The 18,648-nt window shown below is 46.5% G+C and overlaps 1 protein-coding gene across 1 annotated transcript in view; it reads left to right on the top strand.

The window, feature by feature from the left end:
- Nucleotides 1-18,231, top strand: part of dph1 (diphthamide biosynthesis 1) — a gene marked incomplete at its 5' end in the record, with an annotated part of 649,238 nt that extends 631,007 nt beyond the window's left edge. Inside the window, one exon of the mRNA XM_078422395.1 lies at nt 17,689-18,231. Coding sequence (XP_078278521.1) covers nt 17,689-17,808 — 120 coding nt within the window. The remainder of the gene's footprint in view (nt 1-17,688) is intronic.
- Between the last annotated feature and the right edge of the window lie 417 nt (nt 18,232-18,648).

Genomic DNA, 18,648 nt, shown 5'->3' with positions numbered 1-18,648 from the left:
TCCGGCGCTGCATTCCCTGTAAGGCAGCAACTCTACCGCTGCGCCACCGTGCCGCCCTTGGTGAATCCTTGGTGATTCCTCTGGCTTCCTCTTCTCTTGGAGATAGTGCCAGGGTTTAGCGTCGGGACATAAGGCCTTTCCGAACTTCAGGATATTCCATAGTGGAGAAATTCTACAAGTGCTTTGACCCAGTGCTCAGTCCTTAGACCCATACATGCCCTTGAGGTGGTTTCAAATACGGAGACCATGGCAGACGCAAGGAACTACAGGTGCTGGAATATTGAGCAAAACACAAAGCAATGGAGAAACTCAGCGGGTCAGGCAGCATCTGCATTGGGAATGGACAGGCAATGTTTCAGGTCCGAAGAAGGGTCTCGACCCGAAACGTCACCCATTCCTTCTCTCCAAAGATGCTGCCTGTCCCGCTGAGTTACTCCAGCATTTTATGTCTACCTTTCAGGTCAGGACCCTTCTGCAGATTGATTATGGTCAGGTAAAAGCTGGGAAAGAGAGGTGAGGGTGGGAGAAAGTCTGGCTGGTTGACAGTTGGATACGGGTACAGGGGGTTGATTGGCAGAGGGGTGGAGTAAGTGACAAAGGCTAGAGGTGAAAAGAAGACATCGTTATCAGATAAGGAGAGAAGAGGAGTGAAATCTTAAGCCGGAGGGAGGGATATAAGTGGAACGAGACAGTGGGGAGGGGAAAGAAGGGGGATAAAAGGGAAATAAGGGACTCGGGGATGGGAGATGAGTGTAGGAGGGGAAAGGAGAGGAGTGACCATAGCAGATTGTTACACCTTCAGAACCTCTGCAGCTGAGTCCTTTCCTGTGGTATTGTAACAATATGAGTGGTCGACACTAGAAAGCTTCTCTGCCTCACTTTGAACAAACCGGGTCCTGACTTTGTTCAGCATCCACAGGTGCATTGTTAGTTTAGTTTAGTTTAGAGAGGCAGCATGGAAACAGGGCCTTTGGTCCACCCTTTGGCACAACAAGCGTCAACCAGCAGTCACCCGTACACTAGTTCCATCCTACACACGAGGTGACAACTTACAGAAGCCAATTAACCTGCATATCTTTGGAATGTGGGAATCAAACCATAACACCTGGAGAAAACCCACGCGATCACAGGGAGAACGTACAAACTCCATACAGACAACACCTGTGGTTAGGATTGAACCCGGGTTGCTGATGCTGTAAAGCAGCAACTCTAACACTGCACCACCGTGCCGCATATTCACCAGGCAACGATTGAGTTTGACAACTCAGTTCATTGAAGTCTATTGTAGAACTAGCTTAATCAAACGAGGCCAACCGAAGTCTGCGTTTCCTGTATCCAGTACTGCATCTCAGCAAGAAATACCGTTTTCTGCAGTTCCACTCTGTTGCTTTTAGCATCAATTAATTCATACATTCCAATTACTTGTCAGTGCATGTGTCCTCACGCTGAACTGAGAACAGCCGTCTTCCCCACCTTTCCCCCATCGGGTACCACAAGCAATGTGAAGGAGGGTCCAGACCCATAACATCATCTGTTCATCTTCTCCACAGATGCTGCCTGACCCACTGAGTTGCTCCAGCACTTTGTGTTTTCTCCACACGTAATGTAACAAGCAGAGACTCAGTAATCCAACTCTGAGATGTAGAAACAAAGAACTATGGATGCTGGTTTACAAAAAATAAAATAAAGTTCTGGAGTAACTCAGCTAGTTCAGGCAGCATCTTTGTACAACATGGGAAGGTGACGTTTCGGGTCGGGACCCTTCTAGCTCTGAGACTGGGCAGCCTGAGGCTAGGTAGGGTTTTATCAAGGTCTGGGCCAGATGGCCATTTAAACTAAGAACCATGTCCTCTGCCGCAATATGACACCTCCATTTTGCCAACCAGCCACTCTTGTTCCATTGGTATGAAGTTAACACATTGTCACAGTGACCACTACATTTCGGAGCAGTTTTTAGCTGTGTGCAAAAACCAACTGGCTCGGTGTCCGCGTCTAATTTAATGGAAGAAATCAGTGGACCAGAGCTGACTTGAACTGTAAAGATGGCACTGCTCGCATCAGAATCCCTTTCTGAGCCCCTCAGGTGATGGAAACCCATCCACATGGACCACGTTGCAAATAAAATCATCCCCATGATGTGATCTCAGCTCCAGGCAAGAACTGGTGCAACTTTTCCTTGCAGTACATCGGCACTGCCTCTCCAGCTGCTGCTGCATTTCAGACTCGTTATTGTCCAGGAAAAGAGAGCTTCCCAAACATCCAGCCTATTCTTGCTCTCATTTAGTTTAGGCATCGTCCAGGTGTGAAGAAATTCTACAAGTTTGAGATCCATTTAGACAGTTACCTGGATCGGATAGGGATATGGGCTAAACGCAGGCAGGTGGGACTAGTGTTAATGGGGCATGTTGCTTGGCATGGATAAGTTGGGCCGAAGGGCCTGTTTCCACGCTGTGTGAGTCTGTCCGTTGAGGTAATACCTTGTGCAGTTCCTTTGACCATACATATTCTTATGATAGTTTCGTACACAGACATTGTGGTCAATTGTTAAACCATCGTCTGTAATGTACCAAGAAGGTATATTAGCATGAATCCTTCCCTCTTGGCTACTGTCTCTGCCCAGCCTCCTGCAGTCCCAGCAAGACTGACTTGATCAGAACCATCTCCAGACAGAGAGTGGTGGTTTATGGATTGAGCAGCCAGAGGAGGTAGTTGACACACACACGCACGCACGCACACACACACACACACACACACACACACACATGAATCTGCTAACGTGAAATGGTTGCCAGCCCAGCATTTCCTCTGCATCAGTCTGATCATCGATGAAATAAGCAACCATTTAACCATGCCTTAACAAAAATATACCCAAACTCTCCTGGTGCTGGAACAATGCAATTAGTCCACCCAGCTGCTGCTTCTCCAGAGCCTTTATTTCAAATATTTATCCATTTCTTTTTTTAAGGCTCTTCTTGAATCTGCTTCAGGCAGTGGGTTCCAGATAACAACACACTGCGTTAAAAAAATACTCCAACTCTGTCCTGTGGTTTGCCAATTACTGTGATTATGTTGTTACCAACAAGGCTGCCAATGGAAACACTTCCTCTTGTTTGCTCAATTAAAAACCCTTGGTATGTGACACTCCTCTCTCAAAACTCTTCCCAGCCTAATCTCCTCCAAAGCAAAAAAACTCACAGTTTATCTAGATTCTACTCATGACAGAAATCCCTCTCTCTCGTACCAGAGTTTTGCTTGATATCGAAGGGGGTTTTGCTCCCACAATCAGCAATCCCTACTAACTTACAGTGAAGGTAGATTAGATTTGATGTGCAAGATCGTAATGGGTTTAGATGTGGTAAATTGAGGGAGGCTGTTCCCACTGATGGCTGGTTGAAGGACCTTTGATGAAACTCAAGCAGGGCAATGCGAACGAGAAATGTATTACACGGATATAATGTTAAAATATTTTTTATTATTAATATAACAATAATAACAGCCAACAGGCCTGTTTCCGTCCTGTATCTCTATGGCACCATCACTGAGCCCATTTTATTCTGCCCACATTCCCATCAACTCCCCCGCAGATTCTACCACTCATCTACATTTGTGGCACCTTGCAGCGGCCAATTACCCCCACCAACCTGCATGTCTATGGGATGTGGGATGTGGGAGGAAACCAGAACTCCTGGACAAAACCCACCCAGTCACGGAGAGAACGTGCAAACTCCACACAGGCAGCACAGCGTCTGGAGATGCGAGGGAGCAGCTCTACCCGACGCATCACGCGTCAATGTTAACAAGCAGTCACGTTAAATGTGGACTGAGCAAGTAGTGGGAGATCAAGTCATATAACGCATGTGGTGCTAATTTGCTGTAAAGAGGCCTTCGTTTTTGAAATACCAAGTTGATGGATGGATTGAGGCACCAAGAACTGTTCCCAGGCACATTCATTAATAAAACTTTTGTGGGGACATTTCACTTCACCTTCCTGATTAGTAGGAATTGAGTGTCTTTTAAACTCTCGTAGATTTCACAGCAAATGATGCAATGAGCGTTATTCAAAGTAATCAATACCCTTCAGCTATTAAAGACCCATCATTGCTTGGGCAGAGCACGAGTGCTTTTTAAACACAAAGCTCTCCGTAAATCACTCTCCCGTCTGGCCCTTCGACTGTCTAACCAGGGCCAGCCCTGCTGCCTGCCTATCATTGTCAGCGTTCATTTATCACCTGTGTTTTAGCACGGACTTTTCCTCAAGGCTTGGCAACAATTCAGCAAAAGATGTTTACAGCTGGTGAAAGACCCAGAGCCATTAAATACTGTATTTCAGGGATGGACTGGGATGGTCATTAGTTTTGCTCTTCTGGTGAAAAGAAAAAATCCTTTGGCAGGTATTTGTTGCCCTTGGTCGCTGATTCAAGGATATGGATGCTCTCACAGCACATGGAATAGTTAGCTCGTGGACAGGCCCTTCGGCCCGTGATGTCTGTGCTGAAGGCAATGCCAATAGAAACTAATCTCTTGCATAAGATCCATATCCTTCTGGGACTGTTTCCATTCTCTCTCTCTCTATCTCTCTCTCTCTCACACACACACTCACTCTCTCTAACAGTCTCCCTCCCCCTCTCCCTCCCTCAAGATGCATATCCCTCCATTCTCTGCATATCTATGTGCCGACCTAAAATCCTCTTAAATGCCACCATCTTATCTGCCTCCATTACCGCCCATGACAGGCACCCATCACTCTCTGTGTAAATAACTTCCCCCACACATCTCTTCTAAGCTTCGCCCCTCTCACCTTCAAGCTATCCTCACTTCTTTGACATTTCCACGCTGAGAAAACGGCTCTGGCTGTCTACCCCACACATGCCTCTCATCATTTTCTATATTTCTATTGGGACTTCCCACAACGTCCAGCATTCTAGCGAGAACAACCCACGTTTGTCCAACCTCTCACTGTAGTTAACACCCTCGATCTAGACAGAATTGTGGTTTCCCATATTGTGACTGAGACTGCATTTCACCAGCACTTCAAAGCAATTTGGCATGTCCAGACTCAGTAGGTCGAAGGAACTGTTTCCCCTCTCCCCTCCCCTCTCACCCCTCCCCTCTCCCCTCTCCCTCTCCCCCCTCTCCCCTCTCCCCCTCCCTCCCTCACTCTCTCCCTCTGACTATATCCACAATATTTGAATAAATTTTGGGATGAGCGTCAGGGTGCAAATTAACACAGCTACTTATCATTCTCAGGGTAAGGGGAAAAGGAAGGGAAATGAGATGAGGAAATGTTCCAACTGGATTCCCAATGGTCAGCCTGATCAGACGCTGGGTAGTTCTCACTGAAAATCAATATGAGACGTATTACTGGATGACTGATGGTGCGTGTACAGGGCCCAAACTCATTACTGGATATAATTGCAGCAAATCAGATAGATAACCTTGCAGGTGCAGAGTCCTCAGAGTAGCTGTAATCAAAAAAGCAAGAGGAACACGGTTCTTAACATGTTGATTAGCGCCGGTCTTGTCACGATGCAAAATCTCAGCAAAAAATTTTAATGACTGTTTCCAGCCTGATCAAAGTGCCGCTCTACTTCAAAACTGAGAAGGAGCTCACGTTTACACACAGCCTCTTGACCACAGGGGATTCTAGATACCAGATTACCTTTGGACCCGTGGTTACTGTTCTAACGTAGGAAACAAAGCAGGGAGTAGAGAGGTAGCAAACTCCCACTGAGATTGTTGAAGTAATGGCCAGATGAGTTTTCACTGAAATCAGATGAGGAGTAAAAATAGACCAGGAAGCCTGGGGTGAATTCTGCAGCTCCTAAAGATAATGCTGTCGGCTCTTAAATACCCACCCGAATGCAGACAGGCGTCTCTAATATTGCTATTGGACATGTAATGTCTCTTCCAAATGGCGATATCTCGAATGATGCAGCGAAACTCCGATAATCCGGCATCTTTTTGACGATGGAAATGCCAAACTGGAAGATTTTCAAGACATATTACTCCTCTTAATACCCAAAAACCCTTTTAGTTCACCTTTTCTCATGACATCACGAGGTAAAAAATAAATTTACCCTTGAAGCCGTGAGTTTAAGGAGAGAATAGGAAAAGGGACCATTTCGAGTTGAAAAGGAATGCAGGACACGGAACCCAAAGGCACTGCTTGGAAGAGAATTCCCAGCTTCCTGCTCTGTTATTACTCCTCAACGAACGCCATTGAATGCACATCCGCTCACTGCGGTCAGTGGAAGCTTGCTGGGGGTTTAGAGGGAGAGTGGGGAATGCTATCCTTTCACCAGATGCCCAACCATCAAGATTCTTAAACAATCGCATACTAGATACTCAGAGTTTTACTGCACTGCACTGAGAGCATCAAACCAATTTCTGTGTGTAAGGCCATTTCAAGTTTGTAGAGGAGGGGAAATGGGAATGCTATTTTGTCATAGTCGTGGAGCTACACAGCTCAGAAAATGGCCCTTCGGCCCAATGAGTCCATGCTAACCATCACCACCCCTTTAAACTAACCCTACATTAATCAATTTTTTGAATCTCCCCACATTTACATCAACTCCCATCACACACGCTCGCCTCCTCTCCGCCAAATTCCACCACTCAACTGCACACCAGGAACGATTTATAGTGGCCAGCCTACTAACCTGCACATCCTTTTATGTAGTGGGGAGGAAACTGGAGAACCCGGAGGAACCCCACGTGGTCACTTGGGAGAATATAAAATACTCCACACAGGCAGTACTCGAGGTCAGGATGGAACCTGGATCTCTGATAGTTTGAGTGTGGGATTCTAACACCAGCGTTCATTTGATAATTTGAAGTGCAAGTAAAAGGGTAAAATAATGACCATGAGGAACTTTAATCTTCATAGATTGTACTAGTCGAGTTAGCAGTAACAGTATGTGGGTCAAAGTCATGGAGTGTATAAGAAATGGTTTCCGAATACATATCGATACAATGGATTCCGAGATCAATATGCAGAAGAACAAGTGAGAGAACAATCTATTCTAGTATCGTGAAATAAGAAAGGGTCAAGATAAGTCAAAAGTGTTTAATTGTCATCTGCATGGAGAACAAGCAATGAAATTCTTACTTACAGACGCAAAGACCTGCAGATGCTGGCTTCCAAAAAAACACAAAGTGCTGGAATAACCCAGCAGGTCTTGCAGCATCTCTGGGGAACATGGATAGGTGACATTTTGGGAAGGGACCCTTTTTCAGACTGATTGTAGTGAGAATGGGAGAAAGTTGGAAAAGAGGTGGTGACAGAGCCTGGCAAGTGATAGGTGGTTACAGGTGAGGAAAGTTTGAATGGCAGACAGGTGGACAAAGGGTCGAGATGAAGTCGAGACAAAAGGGTGTAAGATAAGGAGAGGATTGAATCGTGATGCCAGAGAAAAGGAGATCGGTAGATGTGAAATTGTCCCAAGTGTGTGTAGGGTGCAGGGATCGCTGGTCGGTACGGACTTGGTAGTCCGAAGGGCCTGCTTCCACGCTGTATCTCTAAACTAAATTAAGATATTGGAAATCTCACAGCAATAGGGGAAAACAACAAGACTGGAATAATTAGCAGTGGTTAAAATTAAATATTGGTGAAAATAATGGGACTGAAAGTCAATTAACCACCATGAAGTCAAGTCAAGTTTATTGTCATAGGTACATTTACAGGGAGGTGCAGGTACAGGGAAAATCTTGCTTGCAACAGTAACACAGGTGTGAAAGTCAGCTAGACTTATCTATGAAATAATTCAAAGAACACAAAACTCAGTTAAAACTTTTTACTTTAACAGCACAAAATGGATTCTACAGAATTAACTCTTACACAGGCAACTCTTACATAGACTCAGACAACACACAAATTCATAACATGCCACATAAATTTTATGTCAGTGGTGAGATTGCAATTGGTATTGGTTTATTATTGTCGCACGTACTGAGATACGGGAAAAAACCTTGCTCGCGTGCTGTCCAGTCAAATCAGACTATGTATGAGTATAATCAGGCTCTCCACAAGTGTAACAGGCAATGCAAAGAGAATAAAACAAGGACACAGAATATAATGCAACAGCATTATTGCCTTGTAGTTACAGAGAAAGTGCAGATAAAAAAACTGTAAGACCCGCAATGAGGTAGATTGGGAGATCAGGACTATGCCCCAGTTTATGGGAGGACCATTCAGTAGTTTAATAACAGGATAAAGCTGTTCCTGAATCTGGTTGTATATGCAAATAATGGAAGGACTGGGGTGTAAATGTCCCACGATTATGAGGCTGCTTTCCCAAGGCAGTGTGACGTGTAGGGGGAGTCAATGGGGAAGAGGCTTGTTTGTGTGATGAACTGGGTTACATCCACAGCTCTCTGCTGTTGCCAAACCAAGCTGCGATGCATCCAGGTGGGATATTTTCTACGGTGCTTCTGTCGAAATTGATAAGAGTCTCGGAGTATTGTGTACAGGTGTTTTATCCCCTTCGAAGCAAGGATGTATTTATACTGCTGGGGTTTACAGAGAAGATCCAACAGATTGATTCGTCAAATGGCTAATTTGTAGTTTGAGGAGAGATTAAGCAGATTCTCTTGAGTTCAGAAGAGTAAGGGGATCGAATTGAAACAAACAATTTGTGGCAAAGGGGTGCAACTGTGGTATAGTACTCCAGTTTTCTCTCACATCCCAAATACGTGCGAGTTTGTAGGTTAATTGGTCTCTCTGTAAATTGCCCCTGGTGTGTAGGAAGTGAATACAAGCGTGGGATATCATGAACCAGTGTATGGGTGATTGGTGGTGAGTGTGGATTCGGGCCGAAGAACCAATATATAAACTAAACTAAACTAAATCATTTTGTTTTTCCACTCATCATCCTGAAGTTGGACTTAAACATGATCCCACTCAAAACCACACAGCAAACTTGGCACAGGCTCAGAGCTCCTCCCTCAGTGTCCCATACCTGCTCCTTACAAATTATTGCTTTAGTGAACGGTTGGCAAGTCCTTCCAGTTCATCCGAGAATCTCCCAAATGTCCGGTGAAAAATCGAGAGAAAAAAAGATTTGGATACACAAGAAACTGTAGATGATGGAATCTTGAACAAAACACAACATTTTGGAGGAATTCAGAAGGGCAGGCAGCATCTACGGAGGGAATGGACAAGCAAAGATTCTGGTTTGGACACTTCCTCAGAGTGATAGGAGCAGAACGCTGGAAAAGAGCCGGGAAAAAAGTAATTGTGACTCCCCTGTCGGACAAAGTTTCAATGACAAGCGGAATCTTGATCCCGCGAGAACCATGCCAGAGATAGAGTGGCTTCTGTTCTCTGAGGGATATTGGCTATTGGAGCCTCCATTTTGGATCATTTGCTAAAAATCGACGTGTCATGCAGCCACTGCACTGGTGAGAATTTGTGGCTAGGACATTTGAAGGCAGGCCAGGACCATTCTGTGCCCTTACTAATCTCCTAATGTGCTGACTCCACACAGCCCTTCACTGTCTCATACTAGCATTCTTTATCACTCACTATATGCTGTGTGGAACATAGAACAGTACAGCACAGGAGCAGGCCCACGATGTCTGTGCCAAATGTGATGTCTTCTTAAACTAATCACTTTGGCCTGCACATGCTCCATATTCCTCCTCTCCCTGCATATCGTTGTGCCTCGTAAATGCAACTACCACTTCTGGTTTCACCATCACCCCTGGCAGCACGTTCCAGGCACCAACCACTCTGTGTAAAAACCTCGCCCCGCACATCTCCTTTAAACCTTCCCCCCACAGATGTTAGAGCAAAGTCCTCTAGTGTTTGATATTTTCACCCTGGAAAAAAGGTTCTGGCTGTCTAGACCATCGATGCCTCTCATCATTTTATATACCTCCATCAGGTCTCCTCTCAACCTCCAAAGCTGAGAGAAAACAATCCAGGCTTATCAGAATCAGAATCAGAATTACCTTTATTGTCATCCAAAAAAAAACAAGTCTTTTGGACGAGATTTCGTCACCCACAGTCCAACAATGAGCAATAAAATAAGTATATACGCACACTACCACAAAACCAACACAAAACAAAAAAAGAAACATCCATCACAGTGAGTCTCCTCCAGTCCCCTCCTCACTGTGATGGAAGACCAGAATGTAATTTCTCTTCCCCTGCCGTCTTCTCCCGCGGTCAGGCTGTTGAAGTTGCCACGTTCCAGGCCGCGCCGGACGGTGAAAGGTCCGCAGCGGGCCGACCCCAGTCCCGCGATTCAGGGCGGGCGAAGACGCTGCCGCTGCACATCAGGGCGGTCGTGGCTCCCGACATTGAAGCCCCCGCCAGGCGGAGAAAATCCCGCGGCCTATTTCAGGCCGCGCCGGACGGTGAAAGGTCCGCGGCGGGCCGACCCAAGGCCGATCCAACCTCTCCTTGTAGTAAATACCCTCTAATCCTGGCAGCATCATTCACTGTGCTTAATTTGCTCTCATAACTTACTTCCGTGGTGAGGACGCCTGAGAAAATCATCGGGACTTCACTTCCTTCCATCCAGGACATTGCACACAAACGCTGCTTGACCAAGGCCAACAACATTATTAAAGACCCCACCCATCTCCATCATGGACTGTTCACCCTCCTGCCCGCTGGTAAAAGATACTGCAGCATACGGAGCAGAACAGCCAGGTCCTGCAATAGCTTCTTCCCCCGAACCATCAGACTCTTGAATTCGCAATGATCTGCCGTAATTATTTTATGTGCGAGTCACTTATTTACTTATTTATTTATTTATTTAATCAAGTGTTACATTGTGAGCCAGATGCAACGGAATTTCGTTCAAATATGCACTCGTCTGGTGTATAGTTTTGAATGACAATAAAGTTATATTCATTCATTCATTCATTCATTTTCTTTCTCCCATTTATCTCTTCTCTCTTCGTCTCTCCCCTCATCACCTCATCTACCCCTTTCCATTTTCTCTCCCTCTGCCACTTTCACTCCAGTTGCCCCTCTTTCCCTCTCACTTTCCTCTCTTCCGACCACTATATTGATTGATTGAGTTGAAAGATACAGCATGGATATAGGGCCACCAAGTTCATGCTGAACATTGATCACCAACTGGTTCTATTCTATCCCACTTTCACATCCCTACTTATTTGGGGCAAATTGCAGGGACCAATTGGCCTACAAACCCACACATCTTTGGGATTTGGGAGGAAACCGGAAGAAACCCACACGGTCAGAGGGCGAACACATACAGCGCCCAAGCTCAGGATCGAACCCAGTTCTCAGACGCTGTGAGGCAGCAGCACGACCATCTCTACCACTGTACATTCATTCTCCCTGCCCTCTCTCCGTAGTTTGCCCTGACGCCTCTTTCTCCCCATCACAGAAAATGTCCCCCTTATTTTCCTCCCCACCTCACGGTGTGGAGGCACCTCTGTGTGCAGCGTGCAGAAATTAATACAGCCCTGGGAAGGCTCAGCATCTATGAACTGGAATTTATTTTTGCAAAAATGCAGAACCAAACGCGTTTTCGAAAAATTGCAGAGTAGGTATGACATTGAGCCGAAGACAGAAAGGACGGCAGGATCGGGTGAGAGTGGGGGAGGGGAGACCAGCCCAATCCCCACGTCACAACAACAGATACAATCAACATACCTGAGCAGCAGCAAGCAAAAGCAACAATAAAACTCCAGCTTTATCTTTTGACACTTCTCCCCATTCCCAGTGAGCTTTTATTTATTTTCCTGTTTTGCAGCTGTTGAGTGGGAGAATTACTGGCATCTAATGATTTATTCGGGGGTTCGAGGTGTGTTTGCTTTGTTGTTAATTGCTGTGAAATGCATCCTGAATTGGCCCAACTCTTATCGATTGCAGCCATCGCCCTCTTCCTCCTGCCTTGCCAAGCGCCTGCTCACTGCCAGGCAGGCAGCGCCATCCACAGACACCAGCTGGCATGACAGTCTGATCACAACCAGCCCACAGACACACACACACACACACACACTCATTCTTTTAGTTTATTACTTTAGACATAGAGATACAGCGTGGAAACAAGTCCTTCGGCCCACCGGGTCCGGGTCATCAACGATTATCCGTACACTACACACTGGGGACAATTTTTACATAAGTCCTAGGACGTCTAGGACGTGTCTAGACGTCCTAGAAACCTAGAACGTGGGAGGAAACAGGAGCAACCCCACGCGGTCACGGGGAGAACGTGCAAACTCCACACAGACAGCATCCGTAGTCAGGATGACGCCCTCTTCTTCCAATCTCGTGTACTGCATTCGTTGGTCGCAATGTGGCCGACTCTGTGTTGGGGAAACCAAACGTAGATTGGGTGAGTGCTCCTTCCAGTTGCCCAGCACCCTCCCAATCCCTTTCTTGAATCAAAGCACAACGTGCTGGGGTAATTCAGTGGATCAGGCAGCATCTGTTGAGGATGTTCAGAACTCTTCTCAAATCGTCACCTATCTATTTCCTCCACGGATGCCGCCTGACCTGCTGAGTTACTCCGACACTTTGTGTTTTGTACTAGATTCCAGCATCTACAGTTCAATAGACAATAGGCAATAGGTGCAGGAGTAGGCCATTCAGCCCTTCGAGCCAGCACCGCCATTCAATGCGATCATGGCTGATCACTCTCAATCAGTACCCCATTCCTGCCTTCTCCCCATACCCCCTCACTCCGCTATCCTTAAGAGCTCTATCCAGCTCTCTCTTGAAAGCATCCAACGAACTGGCCTCCACTGCCTTCTGAGGCAGAGAATTCCACACCTTCACCACTCTCTGACTGAAAAAGTTCTTCCTCATCTCCGGTCTAAATGGCCTACCCCTTATTCTTAAACTGTGGCCCCTTGTTCTGGACTCCCCCAACATTGGGAACATGTTTCCTGCCTCTAATGTGTCCAATCCCCTAATTATCTTATACGTTTCAATAAGATCCCCCCTCATCCTTCTAAATTCCAGTGTATACAAGCCTAATTGCTCCAGCCTTTTAACATATGACAGTCCCGCCATTCCGGGAATTAACCTAGTGAACCTACGCTGCACGCCCTCCTGCTGTCTCTTTTTCTTTCTCCCTGTTTATTTTTTCTCTCTCCCACTCATTACTTCATCTATTCCTTCCCTCTTTTTCTCCTTCACTTTCTCCACAGTTGCCCTTCTCTGAAAAAGGGCCTGAAGAATGGACCTGACTTGAAATGTCACCTGTCCATGTCCTCCATAGATGCTGCCTGACCCGCTGAGTTACTGGAGTACTTTGTGTTCTCTGCAAGATTCCAGCATGTGCAGTCCCTTTGTACTTTACTGCCCCTGTCTCCATCTGCTTTCCTTCCCACCACCTCTATATCCATTCACTCTCCTGTCCTCTCTCTGTGCTCTGTTCCTCACAGTCTCTACCAGTGGAGACACAAAGAACTGTGACGGCACGGTAGCGCAGCGGTAGAGTTGCTGCTTTACAGCGAATGCAGCGCCGGAGACTCAGGTTCGATCCTGACTACAGGTGCTGCACTGTAAGGAGTTTGTACGTTCTCCCCGTGACCTGCGTGGGTTTTCTCCGAGATCTTCGGTTTCCTCCCACACTCCAAAGACGTACAGGTATGTAGGTTAATTGGCTGGGTAAATGTAAAAATTGTCCCTAGTGGGTGTAGGATAGTGTTAATGTACGGGGATCGCTGGGCGGCACGGACTTGGAGGGCCGAAAAGGCCTGTTTCCGGCTGTATATATATGATATGATATGATATGAACTGCAGATGCTGGAATCTTGAGCAAAACACAAGGTGCTGGAGGAATGGTGCACGTCAAGCAGCACCTGTGGACCAAATGGATGGACAATGTTTTGGGCCAGGACCCATCTTCAGACTCAGATCTATCAGTGATTGCCTACACTGTTACATCGAGACCCAACACAAGTTCGAGCACAACACCCCGCCTTCCTTCTGGGTCCGTTTCAGCATTCTGGACAGTCCCAGATTCTCCAGCTTTAGAGATATGCTCTCTCATTCTGTTGATATATGAACCTCTTTGCCTGTCGACCTTTTCTCTTTTTTACAGCCAGCCCTGACAAAGGATCGTAGACCTGAAACCTTAACTGTTTCTCTTTCCATAGATATTGCCTGACTTGCTTTTCCCATTATTTTCTGTTTGCTTCAGATTTACAACATCTGCAATATATTTGGTTTGCTATTTCCCTGTCCACTCTTCACCACCTTCTTCTAACCCCATCACCATCTACTAACCCCATTCCTTACCCGCCACATGTACTTAATTACTCACCGGTACATTTACCCATGCATCCCCTCAGATGCTCTCTGAGATATTAAAGTGGATTTCACTGAAAATACTGAGCAAGTCAGGAAGTATCAGTGGAATGTGTCAGCATGTTCCACGCTATTAGCTTTCTCTAGGTGAAGAGATTTCTTCCTGTTGGATTGATTTGAGACTCACTTAATGGCCTAAGATATTAAGCCATCTCTGGAGCAACTCAGCGGGTCAGGCAGTATCTCTGGAAAAAAGGAACAGGTGATGTTTGGCGTCAAGACCCTTCTTCAGACTGATTCGGGGGAGAGGGAACTGAGAGATATGAAAAAGTACATAGAACAAATTCATGTAAGATCTGTAAAAAGACAGATCAAAGCCAAATCGATCCGAAACGTCACCTATTCCTTTTCTCCAGAATGGCTGCCTGACCCACTGAGTTACTCCAGCTTTTTGTGTCTTATCTTCGGTGTAAACCAGTTCCTTCCTGCTCACTCGTGGCCTGCAGTTTTGCTAATCTCACCAACTTCTATGAAACTGCTTAATAAATTTGAATGTGGCATTCAATTCAACGGAAAATGCTGGAAGCACTCAGCGGGTCAAAGCATCTGTGGAGAGAGAAATGGCTAGTGTTTCAGTACCCGAGCCCTTCTTTCAAAAGGTCCTGGATCGTAAACATTAACCATTTATCTTTCCACATTTCATACATTACAACTGAACATGTAGTTCCATTTAAACCAAAGATGGACACAAAATGCTGCAGTAACTCAGCGGGACGGGCAGCATCTCTGGAGAGAAGGAATGGGTGACGTTTCGGGTCGAGACCTATCTTCAGGCTCTCACAGTGAACTTTCATCTATCATTGTTTTTCAAGCTGCATCGTTGTTGGAAGTAATGTGTGTGGCTACATAGTGTAATGGAACGCCTTTGTTTTTAAATTTTACGTATATTGTCAGGTCTTTGCGGGGGCAGTTCATTTTGGCCAAAGGCTTTTTTACCTCTTCCATGATGGAATTCCCAATCTAATGCTGCATGCAATACGGAAACTGATAATATTTCGAGTCGGATGATCTCTGAAGCCAGCTCTCTGTGTAATCTCACGGTGTGTCATTTTCTTGATTATCAGTCCTTGGCAGTATGTTGGATGATGCCCTAACTCCTGCAATGTGCTTATCACAGGCAGTTTGGGCTAAGGTTCAGTCATGTTAAGCGAATCGGTTCAGGCCGACTGTGCACAGTAAACTCCAGGTAAATTGCGGAAGAGATTGAAGTGTGGAATCCTGCCGTATCTGATCCCCCTTCCCGTCCACTCCCATCCTGTGGAATTGACTGACTCACTGAGACAGAACAAAGCTCCTGAGCTGTCTCTCTTCTTGCTTGCAAGCAGGAGATAGGCTCCAGTATATACACTGATGAATACAGTGGCCAGTTTAGGTCAGCAGCATTGCGTGACTCACACTACTGCAGGGCACAGCCACACAGTACCAACGCCACCTGCATTTAGATAGAAACCTTTATATAGCAAAACAGCTCAAATGCACACAGAGGAGAGAGAATGGCTATTAGCGAGCAGAATAGAAAGCAATAGGAAAGTGAATCCATGTGACAACCCCACTCCCCTGGAAAGACCTTTCTCCTGGGTTTGCTGGTGGGATGATTTTAGGGTTTTTTTCTCTCTCCCACACGTGGAAGTATCTCCCCAAGTCCACTCTATCAAACCAACATCAGCAGTTCCTTGTTCCAACATCTTAGTGAATCTTCTTTTCACCCTCTCCAGTGTTGGAACACCATTCCTCTGGTGGTGGTAGCCGGTACTGCAGGCAGTACTTCAGCTGAAGTCTGACCAGTGTTGTGCAATGCTGGAGCATAATCTCCCTGTATTCAGTGCAAACCGAAATGTCATCAAACATAGGATCAAGAACCTGAAATGTGAATTCTGTTTCTCTCTCCACAGATGTTGCCTGATCTAGTCAACTTTGCCAGCATTTTGTCAGTACAGTACAGCACAGGAACAGATCCTTCAGTCCACAATGTCTGTACTGAACAGGATGCCAAGTTAAACACAAAACTATGCAGGAACTCAGCGGGACAGGCAGCATCTCTGGAGCGAAGGAATGTTTTGCTCCGGAGATGCTGCCTGTCCCGCTGAGTTACTCCAGCTTTTTATGTCTATCTTCGGTTTAAACCAGCATCTGCAGTTCCTTCCTACACAGGATGCCAAGTTAATCTCCTCTGTCTACACATGATGTGTATCCTTCCATTCCCTGCACATCCACGTGCCGATCTGAAAGCCTCTTAAATACCACAATTGTATCTGCCTTCACCACCACCCCTAGCAGCGCATTCCAGGCACCTATCACTCTCTGTGTTAAAAAAAATCGCCCTGCACCTCTCTTTTAAGCGTTGCCTCTCTCTAATCTTCAGCATCTAATCGTAATCTGTTATTTATTTGGGGAAGGCGTGAAAGGAGAAAATGCCATGAATCCAGAAGATAGAGGACCTTTCCTTTGCAGTCAGTCAGAAGGACCCTCCGCACCACTTATAGTTGCAAATTGCACCATTTGAAGTTCTGTGGCTTTGGAGTGACCAATGCAACACCAATTAGAAATGTCTCACCGGCTCACGGCAAAGGTTGAAATGCAAAAAAACTGCAGCTGCCTCGGTGAGCGAAGCAGCCCAAGTCTACAGGCTGCAAGACCATCAAAGTATGAGAAAATAACTGCAGATGCTGGTACAAATCGAAGGTATTTAATATTTCCCGGTGGCCAAGCACTTCAACTCCCCCTCCCATTCCCAGTCTGACCTTTCTGTCATGGGCCTCCTCCAGTGCCATAGTGAGGCCCACCGGAAATTGGAGGAACAGCACCTCATATTTCGCTTGGGCAGCTTGCAGCCCAGCGGTATGAACATTGACTTCTCCAACTTTAGATAGTCCCTCTGTCCCTCTCTTCCCCACCCCCTTCCCAGTTCTCCCTCTATCTCCCTGTCTCCACCTATATCCTTCCTTTGTCCCGCCCCCCTGACATCAGTCTGAAGAAGGGTCTCGACCCGAAACGTCACCCATTCCTTCTCTCCTGAGATGCTGCCTGACCTGCTGAGTTACTCCAGCATTTTGTGAATAAATACCATCAAAGTGCTCGGGATAGGCAGCAAAAACTTGCCTTGCCTGTAACATCCTAAAATGTGAATGCATTAAAAATTAAGTCCTATGTTGGTGCTCCTCTGACGTATCAGTATTCCCATGGCACTGAAATACTCCATCAATAACATGAAGGTGCGTCTTACTTTTTAGCTTAAGTTAGTTGAGTTGAGTTTAGAGATACCTGTTACTGCACCAGGGAGGTTGAAGTTATTGGCTAGAACACACCTCATGGCTCAGGTGAGAGTCCCAGCCAGTGATGTTTGGGGCACATTGTACTTGGACGTGATCTGGTTTTATTTTCTCACTCAGGCCAAAGCAGCAGAGTCAGTGGGAGCAGCCGTCAGGGGTATCTGCACAGATTCCAAGTGCCAGCGAGAGGAGTCAGTCAGGACCCCACTGGAGGAGCAACGTCCCCCTCCTCAACAGTGACGTGAGGAGCCGGAGTCCTGGACTGAGGCGACGCCAGTGGGGCTGAGGCGACGGAAGCAATGGATCCAAGGAGCCAAGGAAGCCCACATCACATCTCAGCCCTGGCCCGTTCAACTTGAGCAGACGGCCCTGCAACCTTGTTACGTGGCAAGGGCGTAAAATGGGGCAGTTCTGGTGCTTTGATTCAGATTGCACCACACCTGCTGCTGGAGAAGGAGTATGGGTCCAGTCCTTGGGCTGCAGTCAGCCGAAGCCTCGGCCCTGGTGGGTTAGTGTTTTGGGGCAGTCTTTGACTGACAATAACGCAGAAATAAATTGGCTGAGAGTTTTGGCAGCTTTTGAATTTATTCACCTCTGCCAGTTACTTGATCGTGGACCTTTTTTTCAATTGTTCCGAGTCCTTTTCCAACTGTCCCTCGGGATCAGGGATGACTTGCTTGTGCGCTAGTTCTGTGAGTTGTGAGATGTGGGTGTGAGGTTTGTCACAGGTGGGCCAGGAGATGCCTGGCAGGGTTCGTAGGTAGACACACAGTCCACTGCTTCCATTGTTCCCACCGGGCTTCTCCAATCACACAGATGAGCAGATCACAAAGCCGCACTAATTCAACTTCTCCATTTTGAGTGGTCATGGGCAAGGGACCATGGCCTGGGTCAGTAACAATACTTCAGTTCTTTTCAAGGAGGCGTTAAGAACATCCTTGATTCTTTAACTCTGTCCACCTGGTAACTGTGGCACAGTTGGTGGAGCTGCTGCCTCACAGCGCCAGAGACCCTGGTTCCATCCTGACCTCAGATTCTGTCAGTGTTGAGTTTGCACGTTCTCCCTAGCACCTAACAGGC

This window comes from Rhinoraja longicauda, chromosome 26 (genome assembly GCF_053455715.1).
Source record: "Rhinoraja longicauda isolate Sanriku21f chromosome 26, sRhiLon1.1, whole genome shotgun sequence".
In the NCBI taxonomy this organism is placed as follows: Eukaryota; Metazoa; Chordata; class Chondrichthyes; order Rajiformes; family Arhynchobatidae; genus Rhinoraja; species Rhinoraja longicauda.
The sequence above is the reverse complement of the archived record's forward strand: the minus strand, read 5'-3'. Positions and strand labels throughout refer to the sequence as shown.